This window comes from Argiope bruennichi, chromosome 4 (assembly GCF_947563725.1).
Source record: "Argiope bruennichi chromosome 4, qqArgBrue1.1, whole genome shotgun sequence".
In the NCBI taxonomy this organism is placed as follows: domain Eukaryota; kingdom Metazoa; phylum Arthropoda; class Arachnida; order Araneae; family Araneidae; genus Argiope; species Argiope bruennichi.
The window spans coordinates 117,357,531-117,383,624 of record NC_079154.1 but is presented as its reverse complement, the minus strand read 5'-3'; the positions used below and the strand labels follow the sequence as shown (position 1 = coordinate 117,383,624).

Here is a 26,094-nt window from a genome sequence, read left to right as displayed (position 1 = left end):
CTTCATAACTCAAAAAAAGAAAGTTTCCTTTGTCTGTTTAGAATTGTGATTACGTCGCGAACAAAACTGAATATAAACATTCGCAAGGCAGATCCGAAAGATATTCTGTTTCTATTGTTTTGTTTATGAGAATACGCGTATATAATTATTTTTGCTTCCTAAAATAGGTGAAAAGACACATTATAGATAATTATGAAATGCCTATCTTAAATACAAGGGAGAATTTTAAGAGAATTTTCCATTACTAAAAATTTAATTTCATACCGAATAAAAAGAATAAAAGAATCTTAAGTATGTTTGTAGATTCGATTTTTTTCCTTTTTCACAACAGTGCTTATCAGTAGAGAACTTCATAAATAATCCGTATAAATCCTGTCATTGACCTACCATGTGAACTTGTCACACGTGCTGAATGGTATCTACATATTAACTCTCAACCCTCCTCCATGCGAAATACCGGTTATCGAAATAAAATTTAATTTATTTAAACTTCTTATCTGAGAAATTTTAACTAAACATTTTAAATATTCCTCGATAATCGCACGAGTGACCTCTAAAGCCCCTTGAAATTGACCTGTTGCTCACTTAAAATGCGATGCTGAGAACCATGATCGCAATTATTTCACTGTTTATATCACGTGGAATTAATGTGTGACGACGGAACAAGGTCGAAAAATTAAAGCATAAAAAGCGACGAAAGTTCCGAAAGAGGTATCATATTAGCTATAGGTTGGAGCGAATTAACTAGTTTTCTCTAATCGATTGAGTATCAGATCTGCAGTTCAATCAAAGATCAGATTTACTCAAAGCTGATCGATGCAAGTACTTGTTTAAGCAGTAGGATAAGGTGACTAGGATGATGGTTGATATTTGAAAACCATTCGTAAGCAGATTAGTATTTTCTTATATTAAAAGATTTTATCATTAGCAGTATCAGTGAAATAAATTAAAACTGTCAGTCGTCCATTTTTATGAACTTGAAGGCCGTGAGTAATATGTACTCAGAAAATATGGATTTTTGGTGCATTTAAAAGATTTTTTTATAATTTTTCTGTGATCTGCCACATCTTCTGATGAAACTGGAGAAGGACATTTATCAAAGGACACAGATAATCACCTGTAACACGATTGCTGATTCACATGTAAAATCCTTCACGTGTAGCTTATTTTTTGTGAAAAGCGTCTGACAGACTGACAAGATGTCTACGAAGAGTAAGTGCTTCATCATCATCTGCATTGTATTTGTGCTTTTACCTGTTTTTATTTCATGTACCATCATCTACACAGACACTCAATGTACTTCAGAGACTCTGGAACCATGCAAACAACACCCGGCGTTTGCTGAGAGTATTTATTGTGAGAACATTAATGATATTAAAACTTTCGTGCGCGTACTCCGCTGTGGGTCCAGAAAGAACATGCAAGAAGTTTTCCTTGAGAAATCTTCACTGGATTACCTTCCTTTGTATATACTAGACTTTTGTGGATTCATTTTCTTAAATGTGAAATCCGTTGTCCTAGACAAGCTGCTAGAAGGCAATGTTTTCATCAAATTGCAACAACTACATCTAGACAATGTGTTGTTCAGGCGAGCCTGGTCTTGGGAACCTTTGAAAGTGCTAGAAAGGTTGCTAAGATTTTCTGTGGTGAACATGCCGGTGCAAGTTTTAAACGGCACTCTAGTGGATAACCTCACGGATAAGTTGAAAAGTCTTATACTTACCTCAACTAATACAACAGCAATAAGTGACAACGCCTTGCAGAAATTCACTGATTTGGAATATGTGTCGATCCAAAATAATGAAATCACCGAATTAAAAAGAAGCATGTTTCCGAAGCCAGCGAAAATAAAATTCTTTTATTTCGGGTAAGTTTCGATTAGAATTTGTTGATAACGTCATTATATTTAACTTTATGAGATCTTTATAGCAACATCATTATATTTGAATCACTCAAATTGTAATTCTTTTGGTTATATTTATGATATTTAGTTTTGCCACATCATACGACGATCAATCATTCGATTAATGTAAATGATACAAATGATTCTGAAATGAAAAAATGTTTAAACGTATTTTCGATCAATTCATTAATTAATTCGACGCAGTAAATAATGTAACAGAAGCTTATTTATAAATCATTTGCTTCTAAAGTAGTAAATAATTTATTTGTTTTTTCAAAGTGAGTTCTTACATTTTTATTAATCTAAAATTAAGAAAAAAGAATTTTACTTAAAATTTTTGTAATTATTTTAAGATTTTTAAGAGCATTAAAAATCTTTAAGTAAAAGTCTAAAGTCTTAAATTACAAAACTATAATACCACTGAATGATTTATGAATTTAGAGTTCACAATTGCAAACTGTACGTAATTGTATGTGATTTGCTGTACGAGATTGAACTAGTTGAAACCATTTGAATAATAGACAATTAAAAATGCGGTAAAAATTTTGCAAAATAGCAGCAGCATTCAATTTTTTCTCTTATATCTTGCGAAAACATCTCTATCTAAAAAAGAAAATTTTAGGTTAATTTTCGACTCCTACATCATGATTATGATTCAGCTAAAATTTTAAAACGAAAATAAGTAAGAAAAAAAAAGACTAATTATTCTCACTAATTTTTCATAACAGCAAATTCAAGAGTAACATTTAAGAGTTTAGAATTGCAAGATTTTTATAAAAGTTAAAGCCGCAAGCTATGGTTAGCTATGGTCCTATTATGCTACATTTTTAAAATCTAAAATGTCATTCATTAAAAAATATTGTACGAAAATATCAAATATTATTTATTTAAAGTTTTGATTAATTTTTGATAAACATGAATTTTGTTAATAAGATAGAAATATTGAATTTCTATTAACTAATATAATCGATGTTAAGTATTATTATTTCATTTTTATTAATTTCAAATTAAATACAATTAATTTTAATTTGGTATCTATCAATTTTTAATAAACGAATGAATACTTTAATTTTCGTTATAAATATATATATATATATATATATATATATATATATATATATATATATATATATATATATATATATTAAAAATAATTAAACATAAATTTTACTGAGATTTTAAGATCAATTTTTAACCCCGCAAAAATTGATCTTATTTGTAATGATTTGAAAAAAAAAATGCAACCTTCTAACAAAATGGTTTGGAAGTCAAAAGCTTTCTAAGAAATAAAATTTTATTAAAAAGAAAAACGTAATCTAGAATTTTGCTGGCTGATTAATAATTCTCTAGATTAAGAACAGAAAGCTTGCACGGACGTCAACAAAAATTAACGTTTCATATGTCTTTTTTAAAATGAATGGAATTATGGGTAATCTGAAAAAGAATTGTGAATATGATAGCCGTGACATCTATCTAAAGCTTGAAAATGATAAAATAAAATCTTTTGGCGTTAATTACAAAATGATGAATTGCAAACATAATTTTGTTAATAAATTGCAATATGAGAGGTATTTATTAAAAATTGCATCTATTATTTATTACAGTTTTAAGTTTGGAATAAAATTTACTTCTGGTAGATAAAAATAAAGTTTACTTCGCGTTTTTATCTTTTTTATAATTCATTTCGGATTTCCATTGAGAAAAGATCGCATTTTGGTCACTGAAAGTGTAAATAAAATATTAAATTATTTATATAAATTTACATTTTTTATTATCTTTTTTTATTTGAACTTGAAATTTTTTTGTAATTTTTATTAACTTAACTTAACGTAACTTAACTTTTTTACTTGTAAAGTGCCAGACGCTTTAGATTAATTAGTAACTCACCTGTTGACTCCTAACTCTTATTAGAAAAGCTGTTTCCGATTGAACATAGACTTGGTAGTGTATGTACCAAAATTCATTTGCCTAATTCAAAGGGTTTTTTTTTAATTAAGATTACAATATTCTCTCTATGCTTTGTATACAGTACGTTTAAGATATATATATATATATAAATTCTTGAAATATTACATAAATTAAGAAAGATATTCTTTAGTGCCCATAAAGTTTAAACGCTCAGTGACTCTGTTTTCAATAATCAGATTACAAAAAAAAATACTTTGTTTCAGTAAAAAATATTATTATATTAATTGCAGATTAATCCTTTCCACTTTAATTTAAAGTATAAATTCTACGGGAGTCAACAGAAAATTAGAGAGATATATATTACATTATGACTGAAGGGCCTTATAATATTATGAGTGAATTATATGACTATCAAAATTTGAAGATTTAAAATATTTTGATGAAGAAACTATTAAAGTAGGAATTGCATAAAATATTTAATTATTAAAATTTTAACGAACATTAAGATTGGCGAACCGGCTGGTCGCCAAAGGCGGCTAGTATATAATAAAATAATACAAGGAAAATTCTTGAAATTTTTGAACTTGCAATCATTACATTAATTCACACTTTAATTTTATTCTGATGGATAATTTTAGAATACCCTGATTTGTAAGATTTATTTCATAATTCTCTTAATCGACATCTGAATTTATTAATTTTTCTTAAATAACAAAAGTTTCTTTTTTCAGGAAGAATAAGATCGACTCGTTACCCATCGATCTCTTTGAAGATATGCCAGATTTACAATACATCGCCCTTCAAGGAAACATGATTTCGGAAATTCACGAAAGTGCATTCAAAGGAATTTGGAACAATCTGTCCAGTCTTTTATTAGATGGTAATTATTAACTCTTAATGACTTAATTTAAGTCATTAACCAGCTTAAATCGGTTTCAAACAACCACGAGACTTCTCTATCGGTCATTATCCCTCCCTTATATATATATATATATATATATATATATATATATATATATATATATATATATATATATATATATATATATATATATATATATATAATTTTTTTAGCTGGCAAACAAAGTTTTGGAGTTCGACAGATTTTGAGATGAAAAAAAAACCATCGTTTTTCTAAATATCGAAGCATGCGTAATCTGATAGTCTCGTGATTGTTTCAAACCGGTTTAAACTGGTAAATGACTTAAATTAATTAAGGCAATTTGTATAAAGTATAATTTGGAAATCAAGTTGTAACTTTAATGTGGCAAACTTCTGCATTATTTTCTAATAACATTATTTTAGTTAGTTGAAATTATCCCTGAACCAACAATCTTCATCAATTAAACAAACAATATTTAAACTTGTTTGGTTTATTTTTAAAAAACGTTGCGCGAGTTAGGCAATAACACTGTGATTTCCAAGTGAAATACTACAACAGCAGACGATAGATAATTCAAAAGCTATACAATGAAAAAGCTATACGATTCTTAAATAAAACTACATTAGCAGACGATAAATAATGGAAAAACTATACTGTGAAAGCCGGCTTCAAAATAAAACTACATTAACAGACAATCAACAATTTGTTGCCTTCAAATCGTTTTAAAAACCTCCAACCAAAGTAACATCATTTTCTCACATGATAATAATAATACTATCTTCAAAGTTAGGCTTCAAATTTATTACTTTACAGAATTACGGTTAAAGCAAACTTAGCGAGAAAAAATTTAAATTTAAATAGTATGCTTTCTAATTGTCTAACAAACCATTCTTTTTTCACATGCCCATGATTAATGGCAGCTGCTTCGTGCATTTTTATTATATTATTTAGCTTTGTCCGGAAACAGCTTTTTCCTTCTATTTCGAAGTCAGTCCTTCATGTCTCTGGCAAGGACGAAGTATTTACATCCAATGACAATTCAGCTTGATTTTGGGATTTATTATTCTATCAAATCGTTTTGTCAAAAATGTCACTGAATAAGTTATATCATTTACAATTTCAATCAATGCTATTTCATTCATTAGATCTGCAGGAATGCTGCAACATCTAAAAAGAAATTTTAACCAGCATTTTCATTTTTTTAATTTTTTATACAATAAGATTACAATAAAGAACGAAAATAGGGAGGGAAAGGAATAATAAGAAAACAAAACGGTGGAAAATAAATCGAAAGCTATGAGAAACTTAAGATAGGATTGTTTTCCAAACAGTACTCAAAAGAATAATGATTCTCCCAAAAAGAAAAGCTATATGACGGAAGGCAAAAAGTGATTTTTTTTCCTCTCTTGAATTTGGAGCCTACCAGTTGGAATTGTTAAGCCTACAGATATGTTTTTTCCTTCACTTTTATTCAATATTTTCTTTGGTTCTCGATATGTTTTTCTTAACTTTTTCCTTTCGTTCGTATCGGTTTCATTATATCTTTTCCCTTTATTAGAAGCAATTCATTGATTAAAGATACACCAAGCCGGCGTCCTGGCATAGGGATAGCGCATCTTCTCCGTGTTCTGGATGTCCCGGGTTCGAGTCCCGGTTTGGGCATGGTTGTTATTCCTGTTCTATCTGTGAGGTGTGTGAATGTGCCCTCCTGTAAAAAGGGGTTGTGCAAGCGAATGAGTGATGCGTGAGTAGCAAAGTCGTACTCTTGGCCCAAGTTGGCTCTACGATAAAAACAAGAGGTGCTCCCCCTTAGGCTTAAATCGGCTGTCTTCGAACAGCGGGATTGTCCATGGCAAGTGCCATAAGAAACAACAACAAGATACACCAATCATATAATACGAGTTTTGTGCTAGGTATAAAGATTTTTGCCTTGTATTTCTCTGAGAAATTTTAATTACTGCCTAGCTAGTTTTCTGATTTATAGAGCGCTGTTCCAAAAACTATATATACTAAAAGGATTCAATTTTTCAGATATTAGTTATCTTGTTTTGGAAGATTGACTTACTGTTTTCCAACCTTATCCCATAACCAACAGTGAAAGTTCAAAGCCATTCTGTTCTCGCATAACTTCCACAGCTATATCATCGTGACAAATGATTTGAAGATAACAGTTTCAAAATGTGAAAGTTCCATATTGCTATCAGATATGGTGAAAATATACCTCAAATCCTCTCTGGTTAACCGATCACAAAGTCAATATTCTGTCACCAAACTATAACTCCACTAAATTGTCATATTTTTAACTCAGATATAACCAACAAGCAGCAAATATCAGTGCAGCAAATGTTGATAAAATGTGTGCAAATGCGGAAGCAGCAAATGTCGATTATATGTGTGCACTGACATTCCTCTCAATGTCGATGCACACATACTATCGACATTCAGAGGAATGAGATCTTCAACTTCTAATCTTTCAGCCTGGAAATTTGAATTTTGACCACCGCTTGGACGTAATCTGAAAGTATAATATATCGAGCACTTTTGTGATAAATACAAAAGATACATATAGCAGTTGCATAATTTGTATTTATAGTTATTTATTTAATCAGCTAAGTGACATCGAAAGACTTGTCTATCATGTAATTTGTAGCGGATTGTTATGAGCGAGGAAAGAACCTGGGACCTTGTGGTTCACAGCCAAGTAACAAGACCACAAGACAAAAGCAATTGCCCGTGTTTCGTAGCTGTTATCTGGCTTATAAGCTTTTCACCACAAATTCCTCATTAAAAAGTGCGGGGGGGGGGGGTTTGTTTTGACCTTTAGAGTCTTAGGCGGATAATTTGGAGATAGCATTCCATCTACATATATTTGACTTGTTAGCATATCTTAAACCCATCTGACGAGAAGAATCCTTCTTCTTGTGTTTAGAAATTTAGACAGCAATTACTGGCTAAGGTGACACCCAGTTTAAAAAATAACAAAATTTGTTTAAAATAAATATTATTTAACTCTCAAATGGGACTTTAATCCCAACGCTAAACATCAGCAGGTTATTTACTACTATTTTAATGCACGACTGAGCAAAATGACTTACTGTTTTCCAACCTTATCCCATAACCAACAGTGAAAGTTCAAAGCCATTCTGTTCTCGCATAACTTCCACAGCTATATCATCGTGACAAATGATTTGAAGATAACAGTTTCAAAATGTGAAAGTTCCATATTGCTATCAGATATGGTGAAAATATACCTCAAATCCTCTCTGGTTAACCGATCACAAAGTCAATATTCTGTCACCAAACTATAACTCCACTAAATTGTCATATTTTTAACTCAGATATAACCAACAAGCAGCAAATATCAGTGCAGCAAATGTTGATAAAATGTGTGCAAATGCGGAAGCAGCAAATGTCGATTATATGTGTGCACTGACATTCCTCTCAATGTCGATGCACACATACTATCGACATTCAGAGGAATGAGATCTTCAACTTCTAATCTTTCAGCCTGGAAATTTGAATTTTGACCACCGCTTGGACGTAATCTGAAAGTATAATATATCGAGCACTTTTGTGATAAATACAAAAGATACATATAGCAGTTGCATAATTTGTATTTATAGTTATTTATTTAATCAGCTAAGTGACATCGAAAGACTTGTCTATCATGTAATTTGTAGCGGATTGTTATGAGCGAGGAAAGAACCTGGGACCTTGTGGTTCACAGCCAAGTAACAAGACCACAAGACAAAAGCAATTGCCCGTGTTTCGTAGCTGTTATCTGGCTTATAAGCTTTTCACCACAAATTCCTCATTAAAAAGTGCGGGGGGGGGGGTTTTGTTTTGACCTTTAGAGTCTTAGGCGGATAATTTGGAGATAGCATTCCATCTACATATATTTGACTTGTTAGCATATCTTAAACCCATCTGACGAGAAGAATCCTTCTTCTTGTGTTTAGAAATTTAGACAGCAATTACTGGCTAAGGTGACACCCAGTTTAAAAAATAACAAAATTTGTTTAAAATAAATATTATTTAACTCTCAAATTGGACTTTAATCCTAACGCTAAACATCAGCAGGTTATTTACTACTATTTTAATGCACGACTGAGCAAAATGACTTACTGTTTTCCAACCTTATCCCATAACCAACAGTGAAAGTTCAAAGCCATTCTGTTCTCGCATAACTTCCACAGCTATATCATCGTGACAAATGATTTGAAGATAACAGTTTCAAAATGTGAAAGTTCCATATTGCTATCAGATATGGTGAAAATATACCTCAAATCCTCTCTGGTTAACCGATCACAAAGTCAATATTCTGTCACCAAACTATAACTCCACTAAATTGTCATATTTTTAACTCAGATATAACCAACAAGCAGCAAATATCAGTGCAGCAAATGTTGATAAAATGTGTGCAAATGCGGAAGCAGCAAATGTCGATTATATGTGTGCACTGACATTCCTCTCAATGTCGATGCACACATACTATCGACATTCAGAGGAATGAGATCTTCAACTTCTAATCTTTCAGCCTGGAAATTTGAATTTTGACCACCGCTTGGACGTAATCTGAAAGTATAATATATCGAGCACTTTTGTGATAAATACAAAAGATACATATAGCAGTTGCATAATTTGTATTTATAGTTATTTATTTAATCAGCTAAGTGACATCGAAAGACTTGTCTATCATGTAATTTGTAGCGGATTGTTATGAGCGAGGAAAGAACCTGGGACCTTGTGGTTCACAGCCAAGTAACAAGACCACAAGACAAAAGCAATTGCCCGTGTTTCGTAGCTGTTATCTGGCTTATAAGCTTTTCACCACAAATTCCTCATTAAAAAGTGCGGGGGGGGGGGGTTTGTTTTGACCTTTAGAGTCTTAGGCGGATAATTTGGAGATAGCATTCCATCTACATATATTTGACTTGTTAGCATATCTTAAACCCATCTGACGAGAAGAATCCTTCTTCTTGTGTTTAGAAATTTAGACAGCAATTACTGGCTAAGGTGACACCCAGTTTAAAAAATAACAAAATTTGTTTAAAATAAATATTATTTAACTCTCAAATTGGACTTTAATCCTAACGCTAAACATCAGCAGGTTATTTACTACTATTTTAATGCACGACTGAGCAAAATAAATTTAATAAAAATAAAATTAATAACAATAAAAATGCACGATTAAGCAAAATTAATTTAACAAATCTATTACATAATCTTATACAAAATACCCGAATTCCATGTAGAATTGTACAAATGTCTAAATTACATGTTTTTTACAACACAACGGAATTACTGAGCTTTCAACAAAAGCTCGGTTTTTGTTTAAATATTTACTGCTTTGAAAGTTAAAGAAAGTTACTTTGTAAAACACATTAAGTATTCAACTGAGCATGAAGTAATGTTGTTTCGATTCTTTAACTGAATCTCCGCCGAATTGCTGAATTACGCTTAAACTACTGAGAGAATAATTAATGAGCTATTTTTAACTGCAACTGCTGAAAAGAGGGGAATAATTTATCTCAATTGAATAAAAAAAACTTTAAAATACAGAAATTCGTGCGTGTTTAAATGGATTAAAATAGCTACTAATAAAAGTATTTAACTATGTGTCAAGTTTGAATTAAAGTACCGTTATGGATATAGTAAAGTATAGTTAAAGGTTTGAATTATAATAATCTATATTTGCTTCTATTTTGATAAATTATCCTCATAAGTTAAAAGCATAGAATTCTGAATGCAATATTTTATTACTTGAACTGTATCAATGTTTAGATGTTTACATTTCATATTCTTTTAAAATAAATCTGAATACAGGCAGATTTTATGTTCAAAAATTTGCCAAGATAAATTTTACAAATTTTCTTGCTATTGAAATTTAATTCTATAAAATTTGATCAAATTCACAAAATATAGAACTGTGTTCTGTTGGCAGAGAAATTCTATTAAGTTAAATATTCTTAATTTGATTTCTTTGGCAATTCACATTTTTTTTTCATTGTTTTCTAGAATTTTCTACTAACATACTGTTAAAATATCATCTAAATTTCGAATTTTTCTTTGTTATTTTCAAATAAAATTTTAAAATCGCAAAAACTATAATACTAAGGTTTTGATTAGCTAAATACATTCGAAAAACTGTATTTTCAATTATCGTCAGAAGATAATTTTAAAGCTCTTAATTCAAGAGCACTCTGTTGAAGTACAGTATGCTCAAGCAAAGAAAGCAATAAGAATTTTCCCACTTTAAAGAAAGGCTTTGAACAGATTAGTTATGAATTATATTACCTACTATAAATTTTTATGGTATAATTGTTGCATTTAAATTAATTATATTTTTATTATATTATTAATTCTTAGGTGATTTCTTGTTCATTGAAATTATTATAAAAAACAGTTTTTAGATACAGATTACTATCTATTTTTTAAATTACTTAATATTTAATAATTAATTATGAGCAATATACTAAAAAAGTTGTGATTTTTATTAGTTTAAAATCCGTTATTTTATCTTGAGATACTCATTTTTTGAGCCTGAATTTCTTTATTGGAATTTTTAAATAAATCTAATTTTTATTGTGCAATCGTCACCTCCGAATGATCCAAGTAATATTGTAATTACCTAAAAGCAACTAAATCCATTCAATGCAACAAAAGTATGGTATTTAAGATGCAAAAATTTCACACATTATAAAAATAGCTAAGAAATATAGATAATGATACTTTTTAAATCATTACATTAATATTTAAGGATAAAAATTTAAAAATATATATTTAAATCTATTATAAGTGTATCAACAAAATTATTGTAAATAAAATTTCTGAAATAATTGAATTCTTTGAAAGAATTAAAGAATTGGGAACCAACTACAGTAGAACTCAGATTATTCGAACTAAAATAATCCAAACCACTTTATGAAAAAAAGAAGAAAAAAAACAGACTCAAATAGGTATTTTCTAGAGTAAAAAAATAATAATGTCAATTAAACAACTGAAATTAAGAGATATATCTAAATAACATTATTTTAATACCATATGAAAATAAACATTATGCAAATAACTTAGGATTTTTTGTCATTAAATTAATACGTTAAGACAGTTAATTTTTTTTTCTAATAACTTTTATTTCCATCAATATTTTAATCACCTCGATAGTTGATTATCCGGATCAGATCTGGCCCCCAATTTTCCGAATTAATATTGGAATTCTATCGTACCATTATATGAATTTTTGTTGGAACTGTAAATGTAAGCAATTCACCATATGAAATTGAATCCTCTCCAATCTAATGCATAACAGATTATTGTATAAGAAACAATTTCGAGGTAATGATTCTTAGAAAACCTTGAAAAGCTTCGTTTTGCGTTTGTCCCCCGTTTCGTAAGAGACTTTTAACAAGCATAACTTTTAACTAATAAAGAAATATGGGGAAAATAAGAAAGATGCGATAATAATTGCTTATTTCTTTGTTCCAGGCAACCCGCTCAAGTGCCACTGCAAAATGCTGTGGCTTGCAAAAAGGAAATCACCTGCGGTGTTCACAGGCAGCTGCTACGCGCCGAAACTCAAATACGGCAAACTTTTGAAAAACCTGAGCGATTTGGATTTCCGCTGCTTTCGCTAAAAATGCAACATCATCAAGCACTTAACCAGAAGACGTGTTTACATATTTGCTGAAGAACAGCATTCATTCTACTTTGCTGCTTTTTTGTGAATGCAGAATTGAACTGGAATATAATGAACTAGAATCGAGTTTGAGTAAAAATGAAGGAAACAAAGGGATGCAAAGAATACATTTATATGCTGTTTTTCGAACTATTTTCGATGCTTTTTTACGAGTATGACTGATAGAATTTCTTAACACGGTTATGACGAAAAAAATATTTAACTGTTGGAAACAGAGGTATTATTTATTGTAAAATATTTTTCATTTATTTAAGAAGAATCCGCCGATATTGTATGTATTTCATATATCATTTGATGCCATTTCATTTGAACCAATTGAAATCATAAGAATTTTTTTTTCACTCTTCATCAGCTAGTAATTTTCCTTTTCACAATATGTAGTAGAGTCTCTACTGATTCCTGCGGTTTGTGGATTACAACTATTTAAAATATCAAAAGAAGAAAGCAAATAATTAATAAAGTTTCAAAATAGTAATACAAAATAATAAAACGTAAAGATTTGTCGAGTTTCAAATTTTTGACGATAACAATACTTTCTCTATACTTCATGTACGAGGGAGAAAAAAGAATTGTTTCCAAAAAAAATTGTAGAAAATGTTTTTATTAACTTTTTACACTATTTCCTCTTTACAATTATGCATAAAACTTTGAAATATGTTTTATTCTCACTTGTAAAAATTTGCATTTTCATAAACCTTTTATTTTCTGCAAGTTTTTTTTTAATTGATATATTTATTAAATGGATTGCAGAACTTCATAAAGTTTATAAAAGATATATCTATACTACTATTATAAATGTGAAAGTTCGGATGGATGGATGTTTGTTAGTCAATCACGCCAGAACGGCTGAACAGAATTGGATGAAATTTAGCTGATCGATAGATTATAGTCTGGAATAGGACATAGGCTACTAATTATTCCGTTTTATTGAGTGGTTAATAGTTTATTAATTAAAAGCTAACTTTCCCGCCAGAAATCTGCCAAAAATCGCCAAATGAGTAAAGCTTCAAGGTTTTTTCCCCCCGTCAATGAGATTAGGATTAACATGATTTTGACTATTATTTCAAACGATTCTGTTTATTTTCGTAGTGTTTGATACATTTTAAATCAAACGTTGTTAATGAATCGATCTTTCGAATTCATTCTGAAGTACTTTTGAATTAAAATAAAACAGAATAAAGGGAATTAAAAATTTATAATCTATATTACATTAAACCAACTGGCGTAGAAAATTCAGGCATTTGTGTTGTCCCAATTGGCGTTGAAAATTCACGCATGCGCAGGCGTAACAAAAGATAAAGCCATTGATGCTATAAATTCCAATCTATTTCCACGCCAACGAAGTCGCGGGTAAAAGCTAGTTTGTAATAAAAATGATTAGGTCTATATAAGTAATAGAACCTGCGCTATTTTTGCTAAACATTTACAGTAATTCTTATATAATAATAAATTACAATAAAAAGTTTAATAAAAATAATTATAAAAATTGAAGATCCTACTGCATAAATTTCTAGTTGATGGATTCTTCTGTTTTGTCTTATGTTGTTCTCATATATTCTGTAAAATCTATGCTATATCAATTATCTAACAATAACCTTATCAGATATATTTCATAATATTTCAATTTATGAAATAATTATATCCTTATTTTACTATGCTGATCTTTCAAATATTGCATTTCCACCATCATGTTCGTCTTGTTCCTATTCTCATGATTCTCATCTCAATTTTATTTCATCTAGAATAAATACACATGACTGTATGATATGAAAACAGAAATTGAAATAAAGATTATGTTGCAAGTGATTTTGTAAATAAAATATTTGATTTCCCAATTTGTGTTTTTGTTTTGAATGAAAAAAAAAATTCTCCAAATTTCTGGTACCTATGTATAGAATAAGAATATTTATTGATCTTGTTCATTTTCTTTCTTACAAAAAATGGGCAACGAAAAAATAAATCATGGAGAACAATCAGCTTCTAATACATCAGCAACAGTGCACAAAAAAAAAAAATATTATGCACACAAAACAAAATAAAAACGTTAAAAATGCAGTTAGTAAGTAGCATTAAGAAATAATATTGTATTTTTAAGAATGTGTGTTAATTTCCATTTTATATAGCAATTTTTTAATTTACGATTAATTGAGTAATGATTTATCTTTTATAATCGATAATTAACTGATTTAAAATATTGCTTTAAAATTTGTTATAATTTCAGCTTGCTTTTAAAAGAAATTTCGCTCATTTGAAATTTGAAATAAAAAATAGTTTATGTTCAAATTTTATTAAACTTAGAAATTGTTGATTATATTTTGAAATTGAGATAAACAAATTAATTTGGAAATAATATTTTAAATTTTGAACTTTATTAAGAATTGTTACTTATTGAAAAATCCTTTAAAAGGCAAGTAGATTTGATTTGATACTTTTTTAAATGCTGTTGTTTTTAAAATTTTCATAAATTTTTTATTGAATAAAAATACATTTTATGCAAAATGTTGTTTTAAAAGTGCCTTAGAAGCACGACAGAATATTTTTGAATTGTGGTTCAGACAGAAGAGAAAAATGAATGAAGAAATATCACTCTTTCAAATCTCAGACCTATGGAAACCAACTTGCTCTAGACTGCAAAAGAAAACACATGTGTGTTGCATTGTTAACTTCTAAAACATTTCTCAGAAATACTATGCCATTATCTGAACTTAAATATGCTATTTAGTGTTAATCATTAGAATTGAAAATTCAAATATACTCTTCTTTGTAAAGAGGTATTTCGAAATTTATATCAAAGATGATGTTTATCTGAAGTTTGATTTTTCAGTTTTCATTCCAAATAATTTTAAAAAATCACTTTTGGCCTCGGCAGTTTATACAATTATTCAAACTCTCTCTTTGAACAAATTGTTTCACTCATACAGACATATAAAGCTGAAAAATAAAACCAAGCGCATTAAATTATAATTGAAACGATAGTGTTGCAGACATTTTTTCATGACTTTTATCTTTATGAAAATAGAGTAAACTCTTCCCAGTAGATGGCAGCACATAATCATGACAGCTATTAAACAAATTTTTATTGCAAATGCAAAATTCCAGCTCATGAATTAATATTATTAATGAGTATGTAATATAATAAATATTATTTACAAATTATATTAATGCAGATAATTACTGCTTCAATGCATGAGGCTTTTAGCATTGTAAAAATAAAAGATAAATTGCGATAGTTTATTTCTTTAGATATAGAATTCAGGTCCCCGCATTTAGCCGATAGTACCCATTTCTCCGATACTGTTTCGTTCAGTAATGTCGGGGTGGTCGGCATGAAGAAGAAGCACCCATTATTCCCATTTGAATCCCGCTCGTTGCGGGCTTGCCAAGAGAGCATTTTAAAAACCTTAGGATAGTGTAAGCATATAAAAAGTAAGAAACAGCTGCGACTGAAGGTTTTAATCTTTAGAGGAAAATTCGCATCTCTAGATCTGGTCCATGTTGAATCTGTTGTTGATAAACGGAACAATCGCATTAGTGCAGTGTGGAAATTTGAAAAGTTCTGAATACGCCTCGAATACTCCGCGTAAAATTTGGATATGGTTCTTGTTAAATAAAAACCTAGTAAAAAATAATGTTAACGTACTATTTAAATATAAAATATAGACTGCTGTCTTCGGTGTTTTTCTCGAAATCTTATGAAAACTCAATATTACGAGGATCATGCTATTTGCCCTCTAGTTTTTTTCAAAACTGAGCATCAATCACATAAGCACATAGTCTACTAGAATAAACATGTTCGTTGAAATTCCTGGCTATAAATTTTATGTAATTGACTAAGGACTTTCTGGCAGAACTACGCCATAACATAAAAGGCAAACAACTTGATGTCTATACTTACATCATTATAATAATTTTTATCGTACTTGTTTATATGTACGCTTGACATGGATTCTATCCTGTATTGGTAAGTTGTTAAATAGTAATTGCAGGCTAAATAATTTGTTATATTGAAATTTAACATTTAAATTTTGTGAATTCTATAAATGAATGATGAATAAAATTTTATAGCCAAATAAAAAGTAAAGAAAATTCTCATGGGATCATAAAAATTTCGATAAGATCATTTTAGCAAAGCATTTTTATGTTCGGATAACAAACTCCTGTATTATATATTTAATAGAAAATATATTTGATATTAGACTGATTTTTTCAACATTTTAAAATATATCACATTTAACTTACAATAGTTTTGAAATGCAAAAGACACTGTGTTTTTTAGGGTATGAGCGGTACAAAAAAAAATGTACCACTTGTTAATGAATAGAAAATAAGACTGATGAAAATTCAAAATTCTTTATGTATGTGTATTTCATATGAATAAATAATGCATATGTTATTTCATGTAAAAAAACTTATTTAATTCATTTATTTTTTCGAAATTTTCAGAATATATTAAACAAATTCCCACAAATATTTGCTATCAAAAACATATTCATTAACAAATGATTCGAATAGGAAACAAAGCATCTGAATGGATTGCGTTCATTTTCTTATCAAGGAATTATTCTAATGGAAAATATATTTAACAAATAATCCGAATAGAAAACAAAGCATCTGCATGGATTGTGGTCGTTTTCTTATCAAGGAATAGTTAGAATAGAAAACATATTTGTTAACAAATAATCCGATTAGGAAAACAAAGCATCTGAATGGATTGTGGTCGTTTTCTTATCAAGGAATAGTTAGAATAGAAAACATTTTCGTTAACAAATAATCCGAATTGAAAACGAAGCATCTGAATGGATTGTGGTCATTTTCTTATCAAGGAATAGTTCGAATTGAAAACATATTCATTAACAAATAATCCGAATAGAAAACAAAGCATCTGAATCGATTGTGGTCGTTTTCTTATCAAGGAATAGTTCGAATAGAAAACTTACTCGCTAACAAGTAATCCGAATAGAAAACAAAAGCACCTGGATTGATTGTGGTCGTTTTCTTATCAAGGAGTAGTTCGAATAGAAAATATATTCGTTAACAAATAATCCGAATTGAAAATAATGCATCTGAATGGATTGTAATCGTTTTTTTTTTTTTTTTTTTTTTTTTTTTTAATCAAGGAATAGTTTCAATAGAAAACATTCGTTAACAAATAACTTGAATTGAAAACAAAGCATCTGAATCAACACCTCCTAAAGTACAACTTTACTTTTAGGAGTTGTCTGAATGGATTGCTGTCGTTTTCTTATCAAGGAATAGTTCGAATAGAAAAGCACATCTGAATAATACTTTTTTTTTTCGATTATCCAGTATACATAAAATAGAATTTTCGTGAATTAATTGAATATTTCTTTTTGTAGGTTGAAATCTGCCTTGGCGATGAAAAGAAAGCGCCAACGACTTGGAGCATTCATTATGTTATTGAACTCGATCGCTTTCTTCATCACTGTAGCCTGTCCACATAATGTCCGATTTTCACGTAATTTTTATATTGAAATAGCATCAGCTGGGTTTCTAATTGGAACTATTTTAGCACACGGAATTCGAAAAACCACTTCTCGTTTTATGGAAATTCTAGGAATAAATTTCTATATCATTGGCTGGGCCTTTATAGAAAACAGCTTACTTGTAGCAAATAATTATTTAGAATTGTATTTTAATGGTATACTCGGAGTATACATTATTTTCTTGGGTATACTATTTTACTTCATAGATAAACAAAACCCAACCCAGTTTGCTATTGAATATCATATTTTGATAGGAGTATTTTTCTTTTCTATAGGCACAGTGATTTTTCTACTTTCTCATTTTCAGATTGAAATGAATCTATTTTATTTGTTTCGAATAAGACGTTTACCCGCTTTTTGGACCGACAAAGGTATCGTATCAATTCTTGTCGGAATCGGATTTCTGTTGATTAGTCTGTTTATGTATTTCCTTCCTCCATATATGAAAGGTCAAATATGTCTGTAATTTTCTATTCGCGAAAATGTGCTTTTTTCACAAGCTGAATTCGTTACAAATGACAACAGATTAACATTTTTATGCTTTTTTTAGGATTCTTGGTGTTTATTTTATTATTTTTCAATGAGGAATAATTGGCTATTTTATTAAGTTTTTATATATTTCATATACAAGGATAAATAAATACTTTTTAATAATGTCCTCGCCAAATTTTTTGAATATTTTACCTTCATATTAACAGTAAAAAAGGAAGAAAAATGGAATAGATAATACTATATACTCCTCTCATTAAAAAACTAGATATTTTATAGATTAATATTTAAAAATTGTTAAAACTACAAAACCTTTTATCGCCATGTTAAAGAAGTATTATGAAAATTCTAATGGCTGTAATTAACGTCAAATGAGCTGAACTAAATGACTTCATTACTAATGTAGCATCAGAATCGCTTGAAAGCGGGTGGTTTTAAAAAAACTCCTTGGAGCTAGACAGAGTAAGATCATGTTTATACAAGAACAATCGTTGACCGCAACAGTTCACGTGACTAAAACAATCTCGTCCCCAGTCACCAAATTATACTTATGTTCGGTAAGGTAAAAAGATAGCGGCAAATCATTATCATCTGTATCGTCGCGTAAACTAATCGTTCGATTACTGACTGGTAATGAGATTTGATTGGATAACATGGTTTCCTACTGGTGACAACAATTATCCCAATGTAAACAAGATTTAATTTAACAACATAAGAATATCAGTTCAAGTAAATGGAGAGAAAAAGAGGGAAACAGTCGTGAAGTTTCTTTGCCATGTAGTTGCCTTGACAAACAATTTGGCCAAAAAAAAAAAAAAAAATGTTGATTATGGCAAAGAGAGTCTAATGTGCCTTCTAATGTTTGACTGTACAGTTATGAGAGCCAGTAATTCGCAATTTTATTTCTTTCTCGTACTCCTTGGTTGTCTTTTTGTCCTCTAATGTCCTATGCTTTTCAATAATAAATTCATGAAAAGAAGTTTTATTTATAATGTTAGGAAATATAATCAGTTTAAAATGCAAAAAAAAAAAAAAAAAAAGTGTGACAGTTGTCTCTCCAAAATTTACTTGTATACTCTCTAATAAAGGTTTTATTTTCAGAGAACATCTTACATAGCATTGGGCGTATAATAGTTCCGAAATATTAATTTTTGGCTCTAATTTACCATTTTTACTGAATCAATCGTGTCATCCTTGGCGAGTTATTTAGCGATTAAACCCTAGCATTCATTAATCATATGCAAAAATCGAATTTCTGTTTTAAATATATTTTTCTCAACCGATTGAAATAAACTGTTGACACAAAACTGCACTTATAGTCACAAAATCCCATACCATGATTTGATATATTTAAGGTGTACGTACACACTTGAAGATTTTTTTTTAAATTTTACTTTTAAAAATCCAGTTTTTTTACAGTAGGTTATTAATATATGTTTAAACTCATTTCAGTGAAAAAAAACCATATTGCACTCATTATTAATTAATATTTAAGGAGCTAATTAGACTATTTTTTGAAACATGATATCTTAAATTCTAATTTATACAGACACACATGCCTAATTATGCCTAATGTTAGTCTTCATGTTGTCTGCCTCAAACAAGTTATAAAAATGTATATTTTTTTAAACAATTTTTTCATCAACGATGAATAGAAAAAGAGAGATTTTTTTCTGTAATTTTAACTTTTAAACAGCTATTAAAAATTTATTTCTATAAATGTAACTTTGATTGAGGCACAAAACATCCACTGTTTCATACAGATTATTTTGATATATAAATAATTGTATTTGGTTAATTTCTTGTTGAGTTATGATTGTTTGAATGAAGCAACATAGTGGAAAAATATCATTCTTCATAAAATGAGTTTTAAAAACACCGTAACTAGAGTTTTTAATGAAAGCACCTCAAGAAAAATAATTATAACTCGAGAAATATTTCGAATATTGACAACATCTTGGTATCGTTTGAAAGCTAAAGGTTCAGAGAACATTATTAAGCAATAAAAAAAATATTCGATATTTTGAACGATTTTCGAAGTTTCAAGTGTGTACATACACCTTAAGTCACTGCGTTTTTTTAATTATCGCGTTTACACGTTTCTGATAGTAAAGACCGACAGATAGTCAACCTGTTGTTAGTTTCGGCTCAAAATCTGAAAGGTGTCTACTCTGCACATGTTAAATCTGCGTAGCGAATTTTATATTTCGTGCTCTCTTCGTTTTGTAAGTATCGCATTACAATTTCATCGAAAAGACGAATTTCCTCTAAACAGAACTTGATAGAAATATGCAAATTTGATGTAAAGATCGTATACTAAATTTCAGCTGTCTAGTTCGAAGCATTTTTGAGCTATACTTATCACATACAGACATGTGGACGGACATTTTCTAAAAATGTGTTTTTCTAACTCAGGATGGAGATTCGTCAAAATCTCGAATTCGAATTATTTTTGGCGATTTCTACACTTTTCTATACTACGTATACGAGAAAATAAAACAAATGAATTAAATTATTAATATTTATAGGATTGTTTTTTTTATCTTGCATTAACTTACAATGAAAGCTTAAAATTACACTGATTAACCATGTAAATTAAAGATAATTTAAGTTTCAAATAAAGAATATAATCTTGCATCTGAAATCATATTTGTTCTTAACCTATTCGAATGGACTGATACATTCAGATTCGTAAATCGAATTGCGGAGTTTTTTACATTTAAATCTTTATTTAAGTCAAAGTAAAAATTCAATTTAAAAAAATTAGTGGATAAGCTTAAGTATTGCAGGATCTTTGCCAACTCATGTGGGAGGAAAAAAACGACCAAAATAAAGATATCATCTAATTAGAAGTTTAAATAAATTCGTAATTCAAGAGGTTTTTATACACATAAAATGAGAATGTTTGCGTTGATGAAAAGTATTACATATTTTACTGATTTAAGAGCGAGTTCTTGATCATCTATCTTTATTGTCTCATAAAAATCAATCAGCTTTTTTCCTTTTAGATTATTAAGATAAATCTGACATATCAATTTGTTTTTACTAAAAAGGATGACTTTTTTATTTCTTGAAAAAAAATTGTAGAATGGATTTAAATTTCACTTATCTGCAAACAGTCTAAGCGAAAACGATAGCTCTTTCGAGGGATCTATTATATTATTTGATAAATGAGTTGACAATTTAAATTTGTCTTCGGATAAGAAAGTATATTTCCCTAAATTTCATACCAGAATATAATACAAAAATTTCAAATGTTAGTTGTTTTTAGTTAGTCACTTAGCAAGTGATTAAGTACAATTATGAAATTGCCTTGTAATCTTAAGATTATTTATGAAAAATGTCTGATGTGAATGCTTGCATATTTTTAATGCTATTTAGAACCTCATTAGGAACCACATTTTTCAATCAAGCTTTTCTTGTCTTTCTAAAAGTGCTGGAATTTCTTGTATTAGTTCAAACAATTTCCTAAGTATATTTCCTTTCTGGTTTCGAATTGGTTCAAAATTACGAGGTCCGTCCTAAAATAGACCTAGTGTTGCTTTAAAACGAGACGTTAATATAACTAAACTAAACTTTCTGATTTCGAAAGTACTGTAATAGGTAGATTGCCAATACCTTTACACAAATATTTAAACAATTTGTTGAATTAGATTTAATAAAATTCACAACCTAGACGATCAGGGATATAATATCTAAAGTTCCTGAATATATTAAAAGCTCCTCACTGGATTAAATTGATTCTTTAACACACTAACTGTCGCATTACGCGTTTCAGAGTCACAGATAATATGTAATTGTACCAAACCACCTACCCTATTAGATGACCCTGTCTCTACAATAGTTAAAAGATAGCAAAAAAGGGGTAATCTAACTAGATAGAAAGCTTGAATATCAGGCGGGAATCGTGGCAGAGAATGCGATAATATGACACCGTAAATCTTTATAATGGATAGATTTAATAATTATTTGATTATAATGCTGTGCATCTTCAGTCTACATTTTTTAGTTATATTAACGCTCTACTTTTAAAACAAACTAGCGCTATTTTTGCACGGACTTCGTAATTTTGAACCGCGGTCAGCTGATACTTTCCTCCCCAAACTTTAGCTTCACACCTGGCGGCGATAGGCCTAATTCTGGCGGTAAGCCAGCAAGTAATAAATTCGTCGCTAGTGAATAATGAACTTAATAGAATAATGGACTTAATCCATATTAATTATAAAAAATAAATTTATTACTATTAACACTCATAATAAAGGATCAACAATTACAAGCAAAGTAAAACCACGTCTACTCTGTATGAGTAGGACTGGTAATGTGAAGTATTTTTTTATCAGGATATAGGGGGCGACATTATACATTGAAATAGAAAGTGGCAAGTGGTACAAACAATACCAGAGAAAGGATATTTGGCCCCAAAGAATTTGAAACGCATCAGACCCGCTTACATGGAGGCTTTTCGGTGGAATCAGGTATGGAAATTGGAACTATCTTGACCCGAAGTCGAAGCCTTACAACAAGGTCATAGCAACTCATAATGTGTGTCATATGTGCATTGAATTCATCCAATTATGAAAGTTCTATTCTAAAATTAAATGTTTTAAACGATACAAATTAATGTGAAATCTGAACCATAATGAACTGATGGTATTGTATGACATCGGAATTAGAACATGAGTTTCAGAGTATGTTTCACAGAAAATAGACTTAGAGAGCATTAAATCTGATGCCCAGATTGAAAAGTTCTCTTGCTTATGTGGCGTAGAAATTCAGAGAATAGGAAATCGTCCGCAATATGTAATCACAACTTGAAATTTCATGATCGTTTAAAAAACTGCCCAAGTGCAGTTTCAAAATACAAAGTCAATTTAAATAAACTAAAATTATAGGAAATCCATAAACATTTTAAGTGTTTTATGAAATTTTAGTTGATTAATAGGAATTTCCAAAACAGAATATTATCATCTACTTAGACATAACAGAAAAGAAAAGAATAAAGTTAATACGCTAAATCAGCCGTCAGGGATTTAGAGTTTAGTTTAGTTATATTAACGTCCCGTTGTAAAGCAACACTAGGACTTTTGGGACGGTCCCCGTCATTTTGAGCCGCGGTCAGATGACGAGGACGACACCAGCGCTGGAACCCCCCTCTCCACGCCACACCACATCAGCGGGAGGACATCTGGCATGACGGATTTGACGTGCAACAAGCCCCCTTACACGACGGTTCTTCGGTGGAATCGAGTCTCGAACCTGAAAAACCTACAGCTCACAAGTCGAGACCTTACCAATAGGCCACCGCGGCCTCTCAGGGATTTAGAGAATGGGATGCTTATTAATGTGTCCCTTTCATAAAAACACTCTCATATAACTTCAAAATCGGATTCAAACCTAACTAAATCAAACTAAAAGAAAACAAGATATTTTCCTACTCGACCTGCATGCACATGCTTGAAAATAATTGCCTCAATTCATTTTTTAAGAAATGAGTAATGAACACCTCTCATCTCTTTCAATAAGAATTATTTTTATTTAACTGAATTAATGTTTAATTTTGGAACAATACGAGAGCTATTTAAGGATCAACCATGTAATTTTAAACAGCGGTTAGATAACTCCACCTCAGGTAGCCCCCTCCTGTACAAACAAATTTTTATTTCACACTAGCAATAGGACATTTGGGTACATCAAATTTAAAATTCTTCAGACCCACGTACACGACCTATCTTAAGTAGATTCGGTTTTGAACCTGAATTCTTCTGTCTCTCCGACAATCCAGAGTCAAGTCAAGATTTTGCCACGAGGCCACTGTAACTCCCTTTCGGTAAGAAATCTTGAATTATATAAATATTGGTAACGAAGATTGAATACTGCCACAATGCAGCTACCCCCCCGACCTGACTAAGCATACAGAGTGCTCCGATTTGCAGTCGTTGCGAACAACAACACTGAAAAGGAAAGTTGAGCACATCTTTGAATCCTAACGGCCTCTGTCATAGTAATCATAGGGGATTCATCATTGTAGTAGAGGTACTCGATCCCACAACCTTAATATACCTACCAGGAAAGCGAGAACCAACCATCATATTCGGAACCTTCTCATTCTCATATCTGGAGCACTCTTCAAAATAGTACATCAATAGTACTGAAAATAATATTTTTACTTACTGAATCGTCAGAGAATTTGAAGATCTTAGAATCCAAATCAAATAGAGTCTAATCCAATCTTAGAATCCAATCTGTCAATCAAAACCAAAATCTGCAACTGTTCCAATGTAAATCCGGCTTAAGAAAGAAAATATAACTTACAAAATTCAAATCAATTTTTGATAGCTAAAAGGATTAGGATTGATATGCTTGCATATAATAATATCTAAAATGAATCAAACTACCCGAAATGAATCAGAAACACTTTTGAACTCTTTAAGTAATAAGTTTTGTTTTCTGTACACAATGGTTCGAACCTTACCTTAATAAGTTTTTTGATTTACTGAAAAATTAAGATTTGAATACAATGGTAGAGTTTTACGAATGGTCCAAGAAATTTTTAAAAATTAATAAAGCATTTTATAGTAAAATTCATTTAGTTATTTAAATCGTTCAGTCATAAGCAGCGTTCACACGAGGTTGAGAAACCCACGCCTACTTCAGAAAAATCGAGCGACTCCAATGGGACAGTAACAAATAGTTTTCTCATCTGGACAACTACTTGCACCTGTCCGATTGCGGTCACATGATCTTCCTGAGGTAGGCGTGGCTTTCTATTGCGCACAATAATTGACCTGTAATTCGTCTTAAGGAAACAAGAACCAACTCTGGTTTTAATAACTTGAAAAACGACGCTCTGACCTAATCGAAACTGCATCAAAATATCTAAAATCAACCAAATGATTTAATTGAAATATCCAAATAAATATTATTCTTGAAATTTCTGGGCAGTTTCTTTTACGGCAGAAAGATTTTACATTATTTTTAAAGTAAGTAAAGCATTTCATCAATTATTTTTAACTTTGTTAATTATCAAATATAATACATTTTGCTAAATACAGAGAAGTTTTCATCTAGACCTACGAATTTACTGAATTTTCTAATTAGATGGCACATCCTATTTGGGACATTTGTCAGTTTAATTCCTATATTATAAGAGGCATTTCAGATATTAAAACATTTCTAAGTGATTTTTACATTTTAAATTGAGTTATAATTTAACTTAATTGCAGATTTAAAACTAAAAATTCTATAATTCGATGCCCGTGTATGCGAGGGACTTGAGACTAACATTCTGCCGATTTACTGCCACATTGAAACTGCAGTTGAAAAAACATTAATTCAACGGTCATGGTAAGATCAAAATTAATTAATTTGAAACTATGACGTTTTTTGAAAATTAATTAATTAATCAGCATGCAATCTATGAAGAAAAATCTGAAGGTGTAATTTCGAAATATATAAATCTAATCACATTATGAATATTTTTTCTTAGCTTTTCTGAAATTTATAGCAAAATCCATTGCCATTTTTTTTTAGTATTTAAACATATGTAAAATAAATCGCTTCCAATATTCTTAGCAGAGATTCTCAGACTTTTAAAATTTGGAACTTTTCATATAGTTAATAAAAAAAATCATTAAACATTTTAAATTGTTATTCGTATTATCATCAGAGAAGTTTTCAACAACTTAAACAATTCGAAGTTATTAGTTTCAAT

The 26,094-nt window shown here is 29.9% G+C and overlaps 1 protein-coding gene across 1 annotated transcript; it reads left to right on the top strand.

Moving 5' to 3' along the window:
- Window positions 1–735: 735 nt before the first annotated feature.
- LOC129967051 (leucine-rich repeat and immunoglobulin-like domain-containing nogo receptor-interacting protein 1) lies at window positions 736–14,225 on the top strand. The gene is made up of 3 exons (XM_056081691.1): window positions 736–1,867; window positions 4,543–4,691; window positions 12,180–14,225. The coding sequence occupies exons 1-3, from the start codon at window positions 1,200–1,202 to the stop codon at window positions 12,326–12,328; spliced, it is 966 nt and encodes a 321-aa protein (XP_055937666.1). The 5' UTR covers window positions 736–1,199; the 3' UTR covers window positions 12,329–14,225.
- The last annotated feature ends 11,869 nt before the right edge of the window (window positions 14,226–26,094 follow it).